Source organism: Heteronotia binoei, chromosome 1 (assembly GCF_032191835.1).
Source record: "Heteronotia binoei isolate CCM8104 ecotype False Entrance Well chromosome 1, APGP_CSIRO_Hbin_v1, whole genome shotgun sequence".
In the NCBI taxonomy this organism is placed as follows: domain Eukaryota; kingdom Metazoa; phylum Chordata; class Lepidosauria; order Squamata; family Gekkonidae; genus Heteronotia; species Heteronotia binoei.
The window spans coordinates 283834041-283857052 of record NC_083223.1 but is presented as its reverse complement, the minus strand read 5'-3'; the positions used below and the strand labels follow the sequence as shown (position 1 = coordinate 283857052).

Below are 23012 nucleotides of genomic sequence, written 5' to 3'. Positions count from 1 at the left end.
CCAGTTCCAGGGTGGTGGGAAATTCGTAAGACATGATTACAAGCCTCTGAAGGAGAGGCCTTTCCTCCTGCAGAACCACTGTTGCCAATCTCCAGGTGAGGTCTGAAGATCATTCAGAATTACAACTGTTCTCCAGATGGCAGAGATCAGCTCCCCTTGGCGGGGAGGGGAGTGAATGCCTTCTCTTGGGTGAGTTGGAAGACAGCAAGACTGGGGTGCACTCACCAAGAGGCCTTTAGTGGCACCTTTCCAGGTTGGAGGTTGTGGTGGATTTTGAGGAAGGCATACAAGTTAGGGCTTCTGAGCAGGGTCTGCCAGACACAGGTTCTTGCTATGGAAGCTGACTGGGTGATTTTGGACCAGTCACAGACTTCCAGTCAAACCTTCCTCACAGGGTTGTTGTTTGGATCAAAGGGGGGAGATGATGATGATGATGATATTGGATTTATATCCCACCCTCCACTCTGAATCTCAGAGTCTCAGAGCAGCTCACAATCTCCTTTACCTTCCTCCCCCACAACAGACACCTGGTGAGGTAGGTGGGACTGGAGAGGGCTCTCACAGCAGCTGCCCTTTCAAGGACGACCTCTGCCAGAGCTATGGCTGACCCAAGGCCATTCCAGCCGGTGCAAGTGAAGGAGTGAGGAATCAAACCCAGTTCTCCCAGATAAGAGTCTGCACACTTAACCACTACACCAAACTGGTTCTCCTCAAGGAGAATGATGTAAGTTGCTTTGGTCTCCCCTCCGACTGTGAAGAAAGAATGTCTTTTTCCTATGTAGAGGCTGTAGAGAGGGTGAAAGCAATGGAAACCTGAAGTCAGAGGGGCAGATCAATGGAAGGAAATAGGGTTGCCAACTCCAGGTTTAAGGGGTGGAGCCTGGAGTGGGGTTTGAGGAGGGATAGGAACTCTGACAGGTACAATGCCATTTCCTACTGGGGAGCCACTGGAAATCACTCAGATTTACAACTACTCTCTAGATGGCAGAGATTAGCTCTTGGAATTCAAAGTTCGCCCAAGAGCTAACATGTTAACAGCCTGGTAGTAATATAGGCATTATCTTGAAAAGTCTAAGACAGCTGCAATTGGATGGCACCTCCTACCAGCACCACCAGTCCAATAACATCATGACAATCTACTGCCATTATCCATTTTATCTAGAATGATTAAAGGGTTGGAGCACTTTCCCTATGAAGAAAGGTTGAAACGCTTGGGACTCTTTAGCTTGGAGAAACGTCGACTGCGGGGTGACATGATAGAGGTTTACAAGATTATGCATGGGATGGAGAAAGTAGAGAAAGAAGTACTTTTCTCCCTTTCTCACAATACAAGAACTCACGGGCATTCAATGAAATTGCTGAGCAGTTGGGTTAGAACGGAAAAAAGGAAGTCCTTCTTCACCCAAAGGGTGATTAACATGTGGAATTCACTGCCACAGGAGATGGTGGCGGCTACAAGCATAGCCAGCTTCAAGAGGGGTTAGATAAAAATATGGAGCAGAGGTCCATCAGTGGCTATTAGCCACAGTGTGTATATGTGTGTGTGTGTGTTTGTATATATATATATATAACAAAAAAAATTTTGGGCCACTGTGTGACACAGAGTGTTGGACTGGATGGGCCATTGGCCTGATCCAACAGGGCTTCTCTTATGTTCTTACTAGTCCCATTACTTTCCCACATTTCATTTTTGAACCCATGGCCTTTGTTGTGTGCCTGCTTTTCTTTCTCCATTGCAAAGGCAGTTCTCTGTTGTGGTTTGTGTTTTCCTCGCACTGTGGTGCAAGGCACTTCCAGTTGTGTAAGACCAGTGCCGTTTTAGTGAGCTACAAAATGCCTCTCAAAACCGGAACAGGCTCCTCAGAGGTTCCTTGTTGACAACAGATGGAGAGAAGTGTTGGTGGGACAAAGGTACCCAAACCTAAGTCTCTAGCCCAGGGGTGGCCAAACTTGCTTAACATAAGAGCCACGTTAGAATAAACATCAGATGTTTGAGAGCTGCAAGACATGAATGTCGGATGTTTGAGAGCCATGAGACAGGAAGGAAAGCAAATAGACGGGGATGAGAGAGGAAGAGGTAGAAAGAAAGCAACTTTAACTTTAAATTATGGAAAGGAAAGGTCCCCTGTGCAAGCACCAGTCATTTCTGACTCTGGGGTGACGTTGCTTCCACGTTTTCACGGCAGACTTTTTACAGGGTGATTTGCCCTTGCCTTCCCCAGTCATTTACACTTCCTCCCCTCAGCAAGCTGGGGACTCATTTGACCGACCTCGGAAGGATGGAAGGCTGAGTCAACCTCGAGCCGGCTACCTGAAAACCCAGCTTCCACCGGGGATGGAACTCAGGTCGTGAGCAGAGCTTAGGACTGCAGTACTGCAGCTTTAACACTCTGCGCCACGGGGCTCTTTAAATTAAAGTTAACTTTAAATTAAATGCCTTCTCCAGGTTGCCAGCTGGCTTGGCTTGGAGAAGTGATTTAAGGAGACAAATGCCTTTCGTTACCAATGCAGGTGTAGAAAAATGCCCTCCGCCATAGAATTCACCTCAATAATTCCAAGATTGCAGCTCTCCTCTATCTGCAAACAAGAACCCTGCTGCAACCTCATAGCTGGCAAAAAGGAAAATTGAGAGGAAGAGTAATCAGATCAGGCCCGGCATTGGGGGTCCTGCAGCCCCAGGCAGACCCCCGCTCCCCGCCCCCGGCCGGGGCAAGGTCGGGATGGCAGCAAGCAAATTCAGAGCTGGGCTCTGAGCCTGCTCGCTGCCAGCCTCCCCCACAACTTCACCGAGATTTCCTGAGCCAGGCTCTGAGCGCATTTGCTGCCATGCCTCCCTGACTCTGCCAAAGCTTCCCAAGCCTCAGGAAGCTCAGTGAGGTCAGGAAGGCAGCAGGTATGATACATGAGGCGGGGGGGGGTACCTCGTGGTTCCCCTAGGCCAGCTGGCGCCCTAGGCGGCTGCCTATTTGGCCCACTTCCACCCGCCAGACCCAACTCTCAGATTGCTTCAGTGCTTACAGAGAAGAAGATGATGATATTGGATTTATATCCCACCCTCCACACTGAAGAGTCTCAGAGTGGCTCACAATCTCCTTTATCTCCCCCCCCCCCCCGACAGACACCCTGTGAGGTAGATGAAGATATTGGATTTATATCCCGCCCTCCACTCCGAAGAGTCTCAGAGCAGCTCACAATCTCCTTTCCCTTCCCCCCCCCACAACAGACACCCTGTGAGGTAGATGAAAATATTGGATTTATATCCCACCCTCCACTCCGAAGAGTCTCAGAGCGGCTCACAATCTCCTTTCCCTTCCTCTCCCACAACAGACACCCTGTGAGGTAGATGAAGATATTGGATTTATATCCCGCCCTCCACTCCGAAGAGTCTCAGAGCGGCTCACAATCTCCTTTCCCTTCCTCCCCCACAACAGACATCCTGTGAGGTAGATGAAAATATTGGATTTATATCCTGCCCTCCAATCCAAAGAGTCCCAGAGCGGCTCACAATCTCCTTTCCCTTCCTCCCCCACAACAGACACCCTGTGAGGTAGATGAAGATATTGGATTTATATCCCGCCCTCCACTCCAAAGAGTCTCAGAGGGGCTCACAATCTCCTTTCCCTTCCTCCCCCACAACAGACATCCTGTGAGGTAGATGAAAATATTGGATTTATATCCTGCCCTCCACTCCAAAGAGTCCCAGAGCGGCTCACAATCTCCTTTCCCTTCCTCCCCCACAACAGACACTCTGTGAGGTAGATGAAGATATTGGATTTATATTCCGCCCTCCACTCCGAAGATTCTCAGAGCGGCTCACAATCTCCTTTCCCTTCCTTCCCCACAACAGACACCCTGTGAGGTAGATGAAGATACTGGATTTATATCCCGCCCTCCACTCCGAACAGTCTCAGAGGGGCTCACAATCTCCTTCCCCTTTCTCCCCCACAACAGACACCCTGTGAGGTAGATGAAGATATTGGATTTATATCCCGCCCTCCACTCCGAAGAGTCTCAGAGCGGCTCATGATCTCCTTTCCCTTCCTCCCCCACAATAGACACCCTGTGAGGTAGATGAAGATATTGGATTTATATCCCGCCCTCCACTCCAAAGAGTCTCAGAGGGGCTCACAATCTCCTTTCCCTTCCTCCCCCACAACAGACACTCTGTGAGGTAGATGAAGATATTGGATTTATATCCTGCCCTCCACTCCAAAGAGTCCCAGAGCGGCTCACAATCTCCTTTCCCTTCCTCCCCCACAACAGACATCCTGTGAGGTAGATGAAAATATTGGATTTATATCCTGCCCTCCACTCCAAAGAGTCCCAGAGCGGCTCACAATCTCCTTTCCCTTCCTCCCCCACAACAGACACCCTGTGAGGTAGATGAAGATATTGGATTTATATCCCACCCTCCACTCCGAAGAGTCTCAGAGCGGCTCACAATCTCCTTTCCCTTCCTCCCCCACAATAGACACCCTGTGAGGTAGATGAAGATATTGGATTTATATCCCGCCCTCCACTCCAAAGAGTCTCAGAGGGGCTCACAATCTCCTTTCCCTTCCTCCCCCACAACAGACACTCTGTAAGGTAGATGAAGATATTGGATTTATATCCTGCCCTCCACTCCAAAGAGTCCCAGAGCGGCTCACAATCTCCTTTCCCTTCCTCCCCCACAACAGACATCCTGTGAGGTAGATGAAAATATTGGATTTATATCCCGCCCTCCACTCCAAAGAGTCTCAGAGGGGCTCACAATCTCCTTTCCCTTCCTCCCCCACAACAGACACTCTATGAGGTAGATGAAGATATTGGATTTATATCCTGCCCTCCACTCCAAAGAGTCCCAGAGCGGCTCACAATCTCCTTTCCCTTCCTCCCCCACAACAGACACTCTGTGAGGTAGATGAAGATATTGGATTTATATCCCGCCCTCCACTCCGAAGATTCTCAGAGCGGCTCACAATCTCCTTTCCCTTCCTCCCCCACAACAGACACCCTGTGAGGTAGATGAAGATACTGGATTTATATCCCGCCCTCCACTCCGAACAGTCTCAGAGCGGCTCACAATCTCCTTTCCCTTTCTCCCCCACAACAGACACCCTGTGAGGTAGATGAAGATACTGGATTTATATCCTGCCCTCCACTCCAAAGAGTCTCAGAGGGGCTCACAATCTCCTTTCCCTTCCTCCCCCACAACAGACACCCTGTGAGGTAGATGAAGATATTGGATTTATATCCCGCCCTCCACTCCGAACAGTCTCAGAGGGGCTCACAATCTCCTTTACCTTCCTCCCCCACAACAGACACCCAGTGAGGTAGATGAAGAAATTGGATTTATATCCCGCCCTCCACTCCACGATTTATATCCCGCCTTCCACTGAGTGCTAATATTTTAAAGATGTTTTGCAGGGTTTAAAAAAAATCTTTGTGTTTGCCTGTGGCTTTTAAAAAGTTTGTATCTCTTCTACCTAATCATGAGTAGGTACACACACGACCTGGCCCAACCCGACATGGTTCGGTCCGACAAGGTCTCTTTTATGTCAGATTTGGCCCTCATAACAAATGAGTTTGACACCTTTGCCCTAAACCTTTTCAGCTCTTATCGTAGAATCACAGAGTTGGAAGGGACCTCCAGAGTAATCTAGCCCAACCCCCACAACAATGGAGGATGTCACAACAAGGGAGGTCGACTGATGGAATAGTGGGTGGAATCGTACGACCGCTGCCTCATCCAAAAGCCCGGTGGAACAGCTGTCTTACAAGCCCTATGAAATGGCAGAAGCTCACGTAGGACCCAGATCTCCATAGGGAGCTGATTCTACCAGTTAAGCAAGTTGGTCACCCCTGTTCTAAGCTGTTGAGCAGGAGATACTCTTTCATATTTCTTGGCGGCAGCCGTTACTTCACAGGGATCCTTCCCGACACTCACACCTGGAGAGTAAGGGGAAGGAGTCTGGCTATGGTAACCCTGACTGGGTTCTCTTAACTGAGGTCTGCTTTACACAAAAGCCACTGCCCAAGGCCTGGTGGTTTGTCCTTGAAGGCACAACACCCGGCATCCAGGCGACTGCGGTACCACCGAACAAACTCGTTTGGCCACAGGATCAGGAAGGGAGTTTTTGTCCAGGCTCCAGTTAATCATTTGTCAAAAAGGACACTCCCCTTCCCTTTCCACCAGGCTGTTCACCTCTCCCCAAGGGAGAGCAAAGCCATGTGGAACAGGAACAGTTGCTGTCCCCCAAGTGGGACCTACAGCACCAGCACCAACAAGAACTCTGTCTGGAGCAGTGACGCGTTGTATTCTTGGTGCTTGGGGGGGGGGACAATGGGAGGGCTTCTGGTGTCCTGGCCCCATTGATGGACTTCCTGATGGCGCCTGGGTTTTGGCCACAGTATGACACAGAGTGTTGGACTGGAGGGGCCATTGGGCTAATCCAACAGGGCTTCTCTTATGTTCTTATGTCTGGGGCAGAGATGCCCTGTATTCTTGGTTCTTGAGGGGAGGGCACAGTGGAAGGGCTTCTAGTGTCCTGGCCCCATTGGTGGACTTTCTGATGGTGCCTGGTTTTTTTTGGCTACTGTGTGACACAAAGTGTTGGACTGGATGGACCATTGGCCTGATCCAACATGGCTTCTCTTATGTTCTTACATCTGGGGCAGAGATGCCCTGTATTCTTGGTGCTTGGGGGGGGGGGGGACAGTGGGAGGGCTTCTGGTGTCCTGGCCCACTGATGGACCTCCTGATGGCCCCTGGTTTTTGGCCACTGTGTGACACAGAGTGTTGGACTGGATGGGCCATTGGCCTGATCCAACAGGGCTTCTCTTATGTTCTTATGTGACCCAGAGTGTTGGACTGGAGGGGCCACTGGCCTGATCCAACAGGGCTTCTTATGTAACACAGAGTGTTGGACTGGATGGGCCACTGGCCTGATCCAACATGGCTTCTCTTCTGTTCTTATGGGACACAGAGTGCTGGACTGGATGGGCCATTGGCCTGATCCAACATGGCTTCTCTTCTGTTCTTATGAGACACAGAGTGTTGGACTGGAGGGGCCACTGGCCTGATCCAACAGGGCTTCTCTTATGTTCTTATGTGACACAGAGTGCTGGACTGGATGGGCCATTGGCCTGATCCAACAGGGCTTCTCTTATGTTCTTATGTGACACAGAGTGTTGGACTGGAGGGGCCATTGGCCTGATCCAACAGGGCTTCTCTGATGTTCTTATGTGACACAGAGTGTTGGACTGGAGGGGCCATTGGCCTGATCCAACAGGGCTTCTCTGATGTTCTTATGTGACACAGAGTGTTGGACTGGATGGGCCACTGGCCTGATCCAACATGGCTTCTCTTATGTTCTTATGTGACACAGAGTGTTGGACTGGATGGGCCATTGGCCTGATCCAACACGGCTTCTCTTATGTTCTTATGTGACACAGAGTGTTGGACTGGATGGGCCACTGGCCTGATCCAACAGGGCTTCTCTTATGTTCTTATGTGACACAGAGTGTTGGACTGGAGGGGCCACTGGCCTGATCCAACATGGCTTCTCTTATGTGACACAGAGTGTTGGACTGGATGGGCCACTGGCCTGATCCAACAGGGCTTCTCTTATGTGACACAGAGTGTTGGACTGGAGGGGCCACTGGCCTGATCCAACATGGCTTCTCTTATGTGACACAGAGTGTTGGACTGGGTGGGTCATTGGCCTGATCCAACAGGGCTTCTCTTCTCTTCTTATGTGACACAGAGTGTTGGACTGGAGGGGCCACTGGCCTGATCCAACATGGCTTCTCTTATGTTCTTATGGTCTTATTTCCGTTATTTAAAACCTCTCAGAACCTTCCCGGTGAGACACACACATGCGCGCACGGGTGCTGAGCTTTGAGAGGCATTTCCCCCGGCAACCGGTGTCTTTTGTGGCTCTTGTTCTTTGCCGGTTACATAAGCCAAAGAGAGGGGTGAAGGAGCGGCAGAGCTGACCTCAGGGGAACCATCTGCTTCAGTGGCCATTGTTCTGCTCGGCCCAGGGCTCTGCCCAGAAAAGGCCTCCAGACAGCGCCGCTCAAGCGTGGAGTGGAGCATTAACCTCTCCCGCCCTCCTCACGAGAAGCAGACCGGCTGTGTTTGGAAACCATTGAAGATTCCTCCAAAGAGGACCCTGGACAACTTCTCTGAAGAAGTGAGCACAGAGGCCATCCAGTCCAACCCCCTGTTCAGTGGAGGTTCAGCCTACAGCACCCCCAACAAATGGTTGTTCGAACTTGGCACTACTTTGCATGCTTAACTACTGCCTACCCACAGCTATTGTTCCGCTCTGCCCAGAAAAGGCCCCCAGACAGCACCACTCAAGCGTGGTCTAAAGACTGCCAGTGAGGGGGGGTGGGAACCTGATTCCACTGTTGAACGACTCTGACTGTAGAAATGTTTTTTCCTCATATCCAGGCCTTGAATTCAGCAGAAGCTCGCAGGAGCACAGCTCCTGGGCCTTTCTGAGGGTTCCCCCTCCTCCTCCCCACCTCCCTTGTCCATTGAATAGGAGGTGCAGCTGCATAACAATCCCTGGATTAGGAGAGCGGGCAGCAGGGCAGCCAGCCAGCCAGCCACCCCAGCAGCCCACATTAACCCCTGGAGAAGCCCACACCACCCTTTCTCCACTTCTTATGTGATTTTGGGCAGCGGGGGGAAGGTAGCAGTCCTCAACCTTTTTGGCACCAGGGACCAGTTTTGTGGAAGACAATTTTCCCACAGACCGAGGTGAGCGGGGGGCGGGGAGCGGGGAGCGATGGTTTCGGGATGATACAACTGTGCACTTTATTTTCATTAGTTTGGTGTGGTGGTGAAGTGAGAGGACTCTTATCTGGGAGAACCGGGCTTGATTCCCCACTCCTCTACTTGCAGCTGCTGGAATGGCCTCGGGTCAGCCAGAGCTCTCTTGTCTGGGAGAACCGGGTTTGATTCCCCACTCCTCCACTTGCAGCTGCTGGAATGGCCTTGGGTCAGCCATAGCTCTCTTGTCTGGGAGAACCGGGTTTGATTCCCCACTCCTCCACTTGCAGCTGCTGGAATGGCCTTGGGTCAGCCAGAGCTCTCTTATCTGGGAGAACCGGGTTTGATTCCCCACTCCTCCCCTTGCAGCTGCTGGAATAGCCTTGGGTCAGCCAGAGCTCTCTTATCTGGGAGAACCGGGTTTGATTCCCCACTCCTCTACTTGCAGCTGCTGGAATGGCCTCGGGTCAGCCAGAGCTCTCTTGTCTGGGAGAACCGGGTTTGATTCTCCACTCCTCCACTTGCACCTGTTGGAATGGCCTTGGGTTAGCCATAGCTCTCTTATCTGGGAGAACCAATAGGGGAGGGACAGTGGCTCAGTGGTAGAGCATCTGCTTGGGAAGCAGAAGGTCCCAGGTTCAATCCCTGGCATCTCCAAAAAAGGGTCCAGGCAAATAGGTGTGAAAAACCTCAGCTTGAGACCCTGGAGAGCCGCTGCCAGTCTGAGAAGACAATACTGACTTTGATGGACCAAAGGTCTGATTCAGTATAAGGCAGCTTCATATGTTCATATGTTCAACCAGGTTTTATTCCCCACTCCTCCACTTGCAGCTGCTGGAATGGCCTTGGGTCAGCCATAGTTCTCTTATCTGGGAGAACCAGGTTTGATTCCCCACTCCTCTACTTGCACCTGCTGGAATGGCCTTGGGTCAGCTAGAGCTCTCTTATCTGGGAGAACCGGGTTGGATTCCCCACTCCTCCACTTGCACCTGTTGAATGGCCTTGGGTCAGCCAGAGCTCTGGCAGAGGTTGTCCTTGAAAGGGCAGCTGCTGTGAGAGCCCTCTCAGCCCCACCCACCGCACTGGGTGTCTGTTGTGGGGGAGGAAGGAAAAGGAGATTGTGAGCCGCTCTGAGACTCTTCAGAGTGGTAAGTGGGATATAAATCCAACATCTTCATCTTTCTCACAGGGTGTTTGTTGTGGGGGAGGAAGGGAAAGGAGATTGTAAACCGCTCTGAGAGAGATTCGAGGTGGAGGGCAGGATATAAATCCAACGTCATCATTGTCCTCCTTCGAGGGACAGTGGCTCAGTGGTAGATCATCTGCTTGGTAAGCAGAAGGTCCCAGGTTCAATCCCCGGCATCTCCAAATAAAAAGGGTCCAGGTAAATAGGTGTGAAAAACCTCCGCTTGAGACCCTGCAGAGCCACTGCCAGTCTGAGTAGACAAGACTGACTTTGATGGACCCACAGTGTATGTGTGTATATAAATTTTTTTGCCACTGTGTGACACAGAGTGTTGGACTTGATGGGCCGTTGGCCTGATCCAACATGGCTTCTCTTATGTTCTTATGACCACGGGGTCCAATTCTATGAGCCCCAAAAGAAGGTGCCCCTATCCTTCATTATTTCCTGTGGAAGGAAGGCATTTAAAAGGTGTGTGGTCCCTTGAAATGTGATGGGCAGAACTCCCTTTGGTGTTCAATGTTGCTTGTCACACCCTGGCTCCTGGCTCCACCCCCAAAGTCTCCTGGCTCCACCCCCAAAGTGCCCAGATATTTCTTGAATTGGATTTTACAACCTGGCCCCATCCCCAGAGTCTCCTGGCTCCACCCCCAAAGTCCCCAGATATTTTTTGAATTGGATTTCGCAATCTTACCCTCCTTCCTTCAGGGGCACACCCATCCTGAGAAAAGTAAGCCCCACCCGCCCTTGGCCCCTTTCACAGTACCTGGAATGCACTGGAGAGCGAAGCCGTTTCTCTTCCTCCGCCCGCTCATGTTGGGGGACTTTGGATCCTTGGGCTGAGAAGGCAGAAGGGGGGAGGGAGAGAGAGAGAGGCAGAGTTCGGTCAGGATCTCCTTTGCCCATCTGGCTGGTGCAGAGTGCTGAGCAAGAGAGACCTTTGGCTCCACGTGGCAAGGAAGAGCCCCTGCTCAGCAGATAAGAACATAAGAACATAAGAGAAGCCATGTTACATCAGGCCAATGGCCCATCCAGTCCAACATTCTGTGTCACACAGCGGCCAAATACACACACACACACACACATACACACACTGTGGCTAATAGCCACTGATGGACCTCTGCTCCATATTTTTATCTAACCCCCTCTTAGAGGTGGCCATGCTTGTGGCCGCCACCACCTCCTGTGGCAGTGAATTCCACATGTGAATCACCCTTTGGGTGAAGAAGTACTTCCTTTTATCCGTTTTAACCTGTCTGCTCAGCAATTTCATCGAATGCCCACGAGTTCTTCTATTGTGAGAAAGGGAGAAAAGTACTTTTTTCTCTACTTTCTCCATCCCATGCATTATCTTGTAAACCTCTATCATGTCACCCCTCAGTCGACGTTTCTCCAAGCTAAAGAGCCCTAAGCGTTTCAACCGTTCTTCATAGGGAAAGTGCTCCAGCCCTTTAATCATTCTAGTTGCCGTTTCTGAACTTTCTCCAATGCTATAATATCCTTTTTGAGGTGCGGCAACCAGAACTGCACACAGCACTCCAAATGAGACCGCACCATTGATTTATACAGGGGCATTATGATACTGGCTGATTTGTTTTCAATTCCCTTCCTAATAATTCCCAGCATGGCGTTGGCCTTTTTTATTGCAAACGCACACTGTCTTGACATTTTCAGTGAATTATCTACCACGACCCCAAGATCTTTCTCATGGTCAGTCTCTACCAGTTCACACCCCATCAACTTGTATTTGTAGCTGGGATTCTTGGCCCCAATGTGCATTACTTTGTACTTGGCCACATTGAACCGCATCTGCCACGTTGACGCCCACTCACCCAGCCTCAACAGATCCCTTTGGAGTTCCTCACAATCTTCTCTGGTTTTCACCACCCTGAACATCTGCAAATTTGGCCATTTCACTGCTCACTCCCAACTCTAAATCATTTATGAACAAGTTAAAGAGCATGGGACCCAGTACCGAGCCCTGCGGCACCCCACTGCTTACCGTCCTCCACTGCGAAGACTGCCCATTTATACTCACTCTCTGCTTCCTATTACTCAGCCAGTTTTTGATCCACAAGAGGACCTGTCCTTTTACTCCATGACTCTCGAGCTTTCTAAGGAGCCTTTGATGAGGAACTTTATCAAAAGCTTTCTGGAAGTCAAGGTAAACAACATCTATTGGGTCTCCTTTGTCCACATGTTTGTTCACCCCCTCAAAGAAATGTAACAGGTTAGTGAGGCAAGATCTTCCCCTACAGAACCCATGCTGAGTCTTCCTCAATAACCCGTGTTCATCAATGTGCCTACTCATTCTGTCCTTGATAATGGTTTCTACCAACTTTCCCGGTATTGAAGTCAGACTGACTGGCCTGTAATTTCCCGGATCTCCTCTGGAACCCTTTTTAAAGATGGGGGTGACATTTGCTACCTTCCAGTCCTCAGGAACAGAGGCAGATTTCAATGAAAGATTACAGATTTTTGTTAGAAGATCCACAAGTTCAACTTTGAGTTCTTTCAGAACTCTCAGATGTATGCCATCCGGACCCAGTGACTTATTAGTTTTTAATTTGTCTATTAGTTGTAGGACCTCCTCTTTTGTCACCTCAATCTGACTCAGGTCTTTCAACACCCCTTCCAATATTAGTGGTTCTGGGGCAGGCAAACACTTCTCATCTTCCACGGTGAAGACAGAGGCAAAAAATGCATTCAGCTTCTCAGCCATTTCCCCATCCTCCTTCAGTAATCCTTTTACCCCATGGTCATCCAAGGGCCCCACTGCTTCCCTGGCTGGTTTCCTACTTCTAATATATTTGAAGAAATTTTTATTGTTGGTCTTTATGTTTTTTGCAATATGCTCCTCATAGTCCCTTTTTGCCTGCCTGATCATAGTCTTGCATTTGATTTGCCACTGCCTGTGTTCCCTTTTATTAATCTCACTTGGACTGGTTTTCCACCGCTTAAAGGAGTCCTTCTTACCTTTTACAGCTTCCATTACTTTGTTTGTTAACCATGCTGGCCTTTTCTTATGCCTGTTTGTGCCTTTCCTAACTTGTGGTATGTATTTTATCTGAGCTTCTAGGATTATAGTTTTAAATAGTCTCCAAGCTTCCCCAAGGGTTTTGACCGTATTTACCTTTCCTTTCAGTTTCCTCCTCACATGCCTCCTCATCTCAGAGAATTTACCCCTTTTAAAGTTAAATGTGGTTGTGGCGGTCTTTTTGGGCAACTCCCTATTTATACAAACGGTGAAATCAATAACATTATGGTCACTGTTCCCAAGTGGCGCAATCACTTTTACGTCTCTCACCAAGTCTTGGGCATTACTTAGGACCAGATCCAGGATCGCCCCACCCCTGGTAGGTTCTGAGACCATCTGCTCCATAGCTAGGCTTCCCAATCCCCAGGTCCCAGCGGGGGATCCCCTGGTTTTACAAGCTTCCCCCCTCCCCCAGCCAGCTGGCCAGCGGGGGAAGCTCCACCCCCACAGCCATTATGCACCTCCAGGAACAATTCCCATAGGGAATGATGGGGAATTGATCCGCAGGTGTCAGGGGCTCTGGGGGGGACTGTTTTTTGAGGTAGAGGTGCCAAATTTTCTGTATAGCATCTAGTGCCTCTCCCCAAAATACCTCCCAAGTTTCAAAAGGATTGGACCAGGGGGTCCAATTCTATGAGCCCCAAAAGAAGGTGCCCCTATCCTTCATTATTTTCTATGGAAGGAAGGCAGCGAAAAGGTGTGCTGTCCCTTTAAAAGTGATGGCCGGAACTCCCTTGGAGTTCAATTATGCTTGTCACACCTTTGCTCCTGGCTCCGCCCCCAAAGTCTCCTGGCTCCACCCCCAAAGTCTCCTGGCTCCACCCCCAAAGTCCCCAGATATTTCTTGAATTGGACTTGGCAACCCTATCCATAGCACAGTAGCTCCATAGCACAGCATAGCATAGGATCTACCTCCAGACAGCATCAGTTCCACATGGTGGAAAAAGGGACCCGGCCATGACTTTGTGTTGCCAACTCTGGGTCTGGGAAATCCTGGAGAATTGGGATTTGGCCTCGGGAGGGAAGAATTTGGGGAGAGGAAAGGGCTCCGGCTTCAGTTTGCGAGACCAGAGGAAGGGTTTTTTGTAGGAAAAGTCCATCAAGAACTCATTTGCATATTAGGCCACGCTCCCTGATGTCACCATTGTAACTTGTTACAAAACAATAACAAAACCAAACAAGCCCCCCCCCTCCTCCCCCCCCCCCCCCCACAAAACAAGATATTAATTACAGAACCGTCACAAGTTGATGGCAGTAAAACCCACACAGACCCTACCCTCCACAGCAGCCCCTTCCTCCAGGGGAACTGCTCTCTCCACTCTGGAAATCAGGAGCCATTCCAGAAGATCTCCAGGTCCCACCTGGAGGCTGGAAACTCTACCACAATCTTTATCCTCCATGGGACACATGGCTACTTCTTTTCATTTCTCCCACATGTTTTGGCCGGTTTGCTGCTGCCTGGTGGAGTTTAGGTCTGGAAGTTCTCCTTGTTGTAGACTGATTTGCACCACAGTCCTACACAAAGCGGCAGAAGTCAAGGCCCTTTGAAATCTGAAGGGCTGCCAACCTCCAGGTGGGGCCTGGAGCTCTACTAGGAAATCTCTTTGTGTTACAGCTGCTCTCCAGGCTGTGCAAATCAGTCCCCCTGGACATTTTGAGAGTATAACATTATTCCCCAATGAGGTCCCTCCCCAAATTCCATGCTCCCCAGGCTCCTCCTCCAAAATCTCCAGGGATCACCCAGTCCAGTTGGCAACCCCAGATGGCACGGTTAGACCTACTCCTTTTGCCAGACGCTGATTGTTCTGGAGATGCATTTCTTTAGCAGTGCCTGCAATCCTATGATGAAGTAAGGCTAGCAGACGGAGGGGCTACGATGGATGAATCAACTTTAGAATCCTAGAATCATACAGCTGGAAGGGACCTCCGGGGTCATCTAGTCCAACCCCCTGTACAATGCAGGAAACTCACAAACACCTCTCCCTAAATTCACAGGATCTTCATTGCTGTCAGATGGCCATCTAGGCCTCTGTTTACAAACCCCCAAGGAATCACAGAATCCTAGAGTTGGAAGGGACCTCCAGGGTCATCTAGTCCAGCCCCCTGCACAATGCAGGAAACTCACAAACACCTCCCCCTAAATTCACAGGATCCTCATTGCTGTCAGAGGGCCATCCAGCCTCTGTTGAAAAACCTCCAAAGGAGAGCCCCCTACCTCCCAAGGAGGAAGCCTGTTCCACTGAGGAACCACTGAGGGACGGTCAGGAAGTTCTTCCTAATGTTGAGCTGGAAACTCTTTTGATTTAATTTCAACCCATTGGTTCTGGTCCTACCTTCTGGGGCCACAGAAAACAATTCCACACCATCCTATAGATGACAGCCCTTCAAGTACTTGAAGATGGTGATCATATCACCTCTCAGCCGCCTCCTCTCCAGGCCAAACATGCCCAGCTCCTTCAGCCTTTCCTCATACGACTTGATCTCCAGACCCCTCCCCATCTTCGTCGCCCTCCTCTGGACCCCTTCCAGTTTGTCTAGATCCTTCTTAAAATGAGGTGCCCAGAACTGAACACAATACTTTAGGTGAGGTGTAACTAGAGCAGAGTAAAGCGATACCATCGCTGGCACCTTGCTTTATATCTCTGCAGGGGCAAAGGCTACAGTCCTACTTAGAAACAAAGAAGGGATTCAGAGAGGGGGCATGGCGTATTTCTAAGGGGGCACTGCCCACACGCGCCCCCTGTCGCTACGGGCCTGTTATAACCTGCCTCTGAGTGGAAACGCCAACCCCTGTTGGACACCCAAGCTGAAATAAAATTAGACATTTTGTTTTATGACCATATTTCCTTAGAGTCCCGTGGCACAGAGTGTTAAAGCTGCAGTACTGCAATCCTAAACTCTGCTCACGCCCTGAGTTCAATCCCCAGCGGAAGCTGGATTTTCAGGTAGCTGGCTCAAGGTTGACTCAGCCTTCCATCCTTCCGAGGTCGGTCAAATGAGTCCCCAGCTTGCTGGGTGGAAAGTGTAGATGACTGGGGAAGGCAATGGCAAACCACCCCGTAAAAAGTCTGCTGTGAAAACGTTGTGAAAGCAACGTCACCCCACAGTCGGAAATGACTGGTGCTTGCACAGGGGACCTTTCCTTTCCTTCAAAGAGCTTAGGGTGGCTTCCTCCAGCCCAGTCCAGCCCAGTGAGGAAAGATGTAGTGCAACCATATCTACGTGTATTTTCTCAAAGTAAGTCCCACTGGTTTTAGTAAGGCATACTCCCAAGTAAGTATACTATGAGGTTACTCTCAGCCTTGCCCGAAGTCAACCACTAAGCTTCATGCCTAAAGAACACCCTAGAAGTGTCTTTATGGGGGGGGGGGTCCTTCTCCTACAGCTTCTCTCTCAAGCTGAGCAAAATCAAGATTTCCCTCCTCTCCCAAAATGATCTGCATTTTTGTTTTTCACTCATTCACTCCCTTCATCTTCCGCTCAGATGACCTGACAAGTGACTTGGCTTCTTTCGTACATATTTCTGCCTCGATGGGATTACGCAAAGAATTCAAGAGCGAGAGCACAAACACAAGGAAGACAGCCAGACGCAAAGGAATCCCATTTTGAAATAAGAACACGCACACCCCCCTTTAACACTTCCAAAAATTTCATTGGGATAGAGAGCCAGTTTGGTGTGGTGGTGAAGTGTGCAGACTCTTATCTAGGAGAACCAGGTTCGATTCCTCACTCCTCCACTTGCAGCTGCCGGAATGGCCTTGGGTCAGCCATAGCTCTCGCAGGAGTTGTCCTTGAAAGGGCAGCTGCTGTAAGAGCTCTCTCAGCCCCACCCACCTCACAAGGTGTCTGTTGTGGGGGAGGAAGATAAAGGAGATTGTGATCCGCTCTTAGACTCTGTCCCTGAAAGGGCAGCTGCTGTAAGAGCTCTCTCAGCCCCACCCAGCTCACAAGGTGTCTGTTGTGGGGGAGGAAGGAGATTGTGAGCCGCTCTTAGACTCTGTCCTTGAAAGGGCAGCTGCTGTAAGAGCTCTCTCAGCCCCACCCACCTCACCGGGGTGTGGGGGGGGGGAGGTAAAGGAAATTGTGACCGCTCTGAGACTCTGAGATTCAGAGTATAGGGCAGGATATAAATCCAGTATCTTCTTCTTCTTCCTTTCCCAAGATTCAGCACCAGCAGCTTCCTTTCTCTGGAAGAACCTATGCTGATTTGGGCCTTCAGAAGTGATCCACAAGAGAACCAGATCAAAGCCTTCAGGCCTGGGTCTCCTAGCTACCAGCTCAAGAACCGGGACTTTTACGGCCAGAAAGTCAGTAAAAATAATTTTTAAAAGATCAACAGTGAAAAAGTTTGTGAATCATTAATGGGCAAGTTGCCCTGGTGGAATTCCTCTGCTGAGAACACGATGTTCAGGGGAAAACACCCATTTCTAAAATTCTCTGCTCGAAGTCCTGTGTTTGGAGGCCAAGGGGAGGGGGGGGGCGGCCACAGCTTAGGTGCTGGGGCAGCAAAACCATTCCCAAGTGCACACAAAATCCGGCACAGTACACTGAAGCGGTGTGTGTAGATGCAGGGCTGGATTAACAATTAGGTGACGTAGCCACTGGCCTATGGGCCCCCATGCCGTTAGGGGCCCTGGGCCAGCTCCTCCCCACTTTCCCCCCTGCTTGCAGCCCTCCCAGCCTGTACGAACAGCCAGCCACTGAGCCGCTCTTTGCCCGAATTGCCTGGTGCGGCTACTGCTGGCATCCTTGCCAAGCTTGCCTCTCTCTACTTCTCCCCCCATAGCTTTGTGAAAGGGGCTTTTGAGAAGGGGTCTGCAGGCTGCAATGGGGGCCATGGGCAGTCGGGCGGGTGCTCCGACTCTGAGATAATTTGCTAGGGGGCTCCCAAGATTTTGACTGCCTGGGGGTTTAATCCGGCACTGTGTGGATGCCCGCAGATCCATCCAGCTTGCCGCTAGGAGACAGAGACCCTCCCTGGCGGTTTCTCAGGCCTGAAACCTATGGTTGCCAATCCCCAGGTGGGGCGGGAAGAAAGGTAAATACCTCCACGAGTAACCAGCCTCAGAAAAGAAAAGCTATAGAAAAGGAATAAATATTTATAGCAATATGACGTGAAATCCATGACAATATAGAAGCCACGCCCGCACCCCAGTTACAAAAAGGCAAAATGGTCCAAAATTGCAGTGCAGAGGTCCGAGTTCGGGCAGAGGAGAAATATTCACAAGAGTCCCCAAGCTCCAAATCTTCTTGACAACAATTTGATGGAAATATTCCTGTGCAGCAAGACACAAATACAACGCTACTAAATTCCGTGTAGCGTTGTATTTGTGCCTTGTTGTAACTGGGGTGCGGGCGTGGCTTCTATATTGTGATTGATTTCACGTCAGATTGCTGCAAATATTTATTCTTTTTCTATTCTTGTTCTGTTCTGAGGCTGGTTACTCACAGAGGTATTTACCTTTTTTCCTGCTCCACATTTCCGTGTTTCTCTTCGCTGTTACTTTTTGATCCCCAGGTGGGGGCAGGGGATCCCCCAGTTTGGAGGCCCTCCCCCCTGCTTCAGGGTCATCAGAAAGCAGTGGGGGGAGGGAAATGTCTGCTGGCCACTCCATTATTCCCTATGGAGACCAATTCCCATAGGGTATAATGGAGAATTGATCTGTGGATATCTGGAGCTCGGGGGGAGGGCTGTTTTTTGAAGTAGAGGCACCAAATTTTCAGCATAGCATCTGGTGCCTCTCCCCAAAATACCCTCCAAGTTTCAAAAGGAGTAGACCAGTGGGTCCAATGTTATGAGCCCCAAAAGAAGGTGCCCCTATCCTTCATAAGAACATAAGAGAAGCCATGTTAGATCAGGCCAGTGGCCCCTCCAGTCCAACACTCTGTGTCACATAAGAACATAAGAGAAGCCCTGTTGGATCAAGCCAGTGGCCCATCCAGTCCAACACTCTGTGTCACATAAGAACAGAAGAGAAGCCCTGTTGGATCAGGCCAGTGGCTCCTCCAGTCCGTGTTACATAAGAACATAAGAGAAGCCCTGTTGGATCAGGCCAGTGGCCCCTCCAGTCCTACACTCTGTATCACATAAGAACAGAGGAGAAGCCCTGTTGGATCAGGCCAGTGGCCCCTCCAGTCCAACACTCTGTCACATAAGAACAGAAGAGAAGCCTTGTTGGATCAGGCCAATGGCCCATCCAGTCCAACACTCTGTGTCACATAAGAGCCGAAGAGAAGCCCTGTTGGATCAGGCCAGTGGCCCCTCCAGTCCAACACTCTGTGTCACATAAGAACAGAAGAGAAGCCCTGTTGGATCAGGCCAGTGGCCCATCCAGTCCAACACTCTGTGTCACATAAGAACATCAGAGAAGCCACGTTGGATCAGGCCAATGGCCCATCCAGTCCAACACTCTGTGTCACATAAGAACATCAGAGAAGCCACGTTGGATCAGGCCAATGGCCCATCCAGTCCAACACTCTGTGTCACATAAGAACATCAGAGAAGCCACGTTGGATCAGGCCAGTGGCCCCTCCAGTCCAACACTCTGTGTCACATAAGAGAAGCCATGTTGGATCAGGCCAGTGGCCCCTCCAGTCCAACACTCTGTGTCACATAAGAACAGAAGAGAAGCCCTGTTGGATCAGGCCAATGGCCCATCCAGTCCAATGGCCCATCCACTCTGTGTCACACAGTGGCCCCCAAAAATTATATACACACACACACACACACACATATATATATATATATATACACACTGTGGCTAATAGCTTTGCTCCATATTTTTATCTAACCCCCTTTTGAAGCTGGCTATGCTCTTAATTATTTCCAGTGGAGGGAAGGCATTTAAAAAGGTGTGCAGTCCCTTTAAATATTCTGGCCAGAATTCCCTTTGGAGTTCAATTATGCTTGTCACACCCTTGCTCCTGGCTCCACCCCCAATGTCTCCTGACTCCACTTCCAAAGTCCCCAGCTATTTCTTGAATTGGACTTGGCAACCCTACTGAAACCAGGCGATTCTTTCCACCCCTGCAGAGGGCAAATTCAATACTGGGTGTGTGTGTCTGTCTTGATGAGTTCAGTTCCTCCCCACCCCTGCCATCAAAGTAAAGCTCACTTCCAGACAACTCATCGACATGAATGAGCACCTAGCCTACCTGAGAGCAAAGCTGTTCCTTCAATGGGACGTTTGCAGGGAAACTGCCTGTCAGAGGATGTTTAAGGCGGGCGTGGCGCTGTCTTAGGACTTGAGGTGATGGAGAGGGAAATGCAGCCAAACTTTTTACAGCTTTTCCATGCAGGCGACTGGGCTGCACCAAACTCAATGATTCACAAAGTGGCTTCGAAAAGTGAGCAGGGCCTGCAGCCCTCTACGGTTTGCTATGAAGCCAGATCTGCTATGGAATTCTGCCTCATTTAGTGAGTCCTGTTAATACAAGGCTCTTTCACACATATTGTGTGGCTCTTGGAGCCCCCACTGCCCTGTTGGCTGGCTTGGAAAAGGCATTTGTCTCTTTAAATCACTTCGCCAAGCAAAGCTAGCCAACAGCTTGGAGAATGCAGTTAAAGTTGCTTTCTTTCCACCTCTTTCTCCCCTCCCCATCTATTTTCCTTCCTTCCTTCCTTCCTTCCTTCCTTCCTTCCTTCCTTCCTTCCTTCCTTCCTTCCTTCCTTCCTTCCTTCCTTCCTTCCTTCCTTCCTTCCTTCCTTCCTTCCTTCCTTCCTTCCCAACCGCAACTGTCAAAGATTTGACATTCTTGTCTTGCAGCTCTCAAACATCTGACATTTATTCTATGTGGCTCTTATATTCGCCACCCCTGTATTAACACCTAAGCTTTGCTTCAGTTCTGGTTTTAGACTTTTTTCTACCACCTAAATGCTGTTTTTTATGCTTTATTGAATATTTCCCGACTCACTCTGCCCTGAGTCCAAGGGAGAAAGGCCAACTATAAAGAACATACAGAAATAATAAATATACAGAAAAGGTTTTATGCAGTGTGCCCTGATATCTGGGGGTGGGGGGGACAGTTCCTATCCCGAAAAGTCCAGGCTTCAGGGCACTTTTAAAAGCTCTCTAGAGAGTAAAGGATGTTAGAAAGGTGAATATACGCAAAATATTTTCTCTTGCTTCGTGAACTGGTCTTCCCGCCACTAGAAAATTCACATGTCAGACATTAACTCTCTCTCTCCCCCCGCCCCCACCCAGAGGTAGACCTGTTCAGGGAATACAGAATAGTGGCACAATTCTGTTTTGGAACACTCCTGTGGGTGTAGAGACGGATCAAGATAAGTAGCTTGTAGAATCCTAGAGTTGGTCATCTAGTCCAACCCCCTAGTCCAGGGTCATCTAGTCCAACCCCCTGCACAATGCAGGAAACTCACAAATACCTCCCCCTAAATTTAAGAGCCCCGTGGCGCAGAGTGGTAAAGCTGCAGTACTGCAGTCCTAAGTTCTGCTTATGACCTGAGTTCGATCCTGGCAGAAGCTGGGTTCAGGTTGATTCAGCCTTTGGAAACAGCTGGCGCTTGCATGGGGACTACCTTTACCTTTTTAAATTCACAGGATCTTTATCGCTGTCAGATGGCCATCTAGCCTCTGTTTAAAAACCTCCAAGGAAGGAGAGCCCACCACCTCCCAAGGAGGAAGCCTGTTCCACTGAGGAACCGCTCTTAACAGTCATAGAATCCTAGAGTTGGAAGGGACCTCCAGGGTCATCTAGTCCAACCCCCTGCACAATGCAGGACACTCACAAACACCTCCCCCTAAATTCACAGGATCTTCATTGCTGTCAGATGGCCATCTAGCCTCTGTTGAAAAACCTCCAAGGAAGGAGAGCCCACCACCTCCCAAGGAAGCCTGTTCCACTGAGGAATTGCTCTAACGGTCAGGAAGTTCTTCCTAATGTTGAGCTTGAAACTCTGTTGATTTAATTCAACCCATTGGTTCTGGTCCTACCTTTTGGAGCCACAGAGAACAATTCCATACCCGTGGACCGGATCTACATGTTTTTTGAGGGGGGGGGAAATTTTAAAATGGCGCCCATTATGGGCCATTCTATCTTATGGTCCCATAGAATACAATGGACTCCATACCCAATTTGGCACCCCCCCCCCTCCGTGGTGCGGGACAAGCACCCCCTCTGCCCCCCCCCCCAGATTCGGCCCTGCCCCGCCCTCCTCTCTAGGACAGCCCTTCAAGTGCTTGAAGACGGTGATCCTGTCACCTCTCAGCCGCCTCCTCTCCAGGCTAGACATCCCCAGCTCCTTCAGCCTTCCCTCCTAGGACTGGGTCTCCAGACCCCTCCCCATTTTGGAGAGCGGAGAGATTTCAGAGGCCCCGGGGCCGAAGTGAAGGGCAGCAGCACTCAGCGTCTGAGCTCCCACTCCAACCAAGCTCTAAGGGCGCGCTGATTCCCACCTCCCTTGCTGGTCCTTGTCTCCTGCGGGGGGTTGCAACAGACGGGGCGGGGGGGAGGGGGGGCTGAAGCTTTCTGCTCCCAATTCAGAGAATGAGGCGTGGGTGGGAATCCCGCGCCAGGGCTGCCTTGGAACCCAGCGCGCCCCCGGTGAAGGCAGCGCAAAGGGTCCTTCTGCAAGCCCCCCCAGGGAAGGAAGGTGCTCCCCTGCCCGAAGACTCACCCCTGCGGCGGCTGCCTGGGCCTCTTGCTGCTGCTGCTGCTGCTGCGGGATGGTGAAGGAGTGCTTGGAGCCCGGGAGGAGCATGGCCGCCGCCCCCCGCCGCCCCATAGAGCGAGGCCCGGCCGGCAGGGGAGGGGAGGGGAGGGGGAGGCTGCAGCTGCGCGGCTGCACTTTGCAGGGGGGGCGCGAGGAGGAAGGCTGCTTTGCAAGACGCCCGCCCCCCCGCCTGCCCCCGCGGCGCTGCGCTGCCGGGTTGCCGAGCTGGGCGGCGCTGCCGGGGCGCCCGCGGGGAAATTGACACGCTCCTCCTGCCGCTGCCGGGCAACCGGGCGGGCGAAACTGACCCGAGGCGGCCAGGCAGCAGCGGCGGGAGGGAAAGGGGCGGCTG

The 23012-nt window shown here is 50.7% G+C and overlaps 1 protein-coding gene across 1 annotated transcript in view; it reads right to left on the bottom strand.

Annotated features, from left to right (window-relative positions):
- The window catches only part of MTMR11 (myotubularin related protein 11), a 66148-nt gene extending 43440 nt beyond the window's left edge, over positions 1-22708 (bottom strand). The window contains exons 1-2 of the mRNA XM_060257276.1: positions 22625-22708; positions 10717-10789 (exon numbers count right to left, since the gene is read on the bottom strand). Of these exons, the coding sequence (XP_060113259.1) occupies positions 10717-10789; positions 22625-22708 (157 nt within the window). The remainder of the gene's footprint in view (positions 1-10716; positions 10790-22624) is intronic.
- Between the last annotated feature and the right edge of the window lie 304 nt (positions 22709-23012).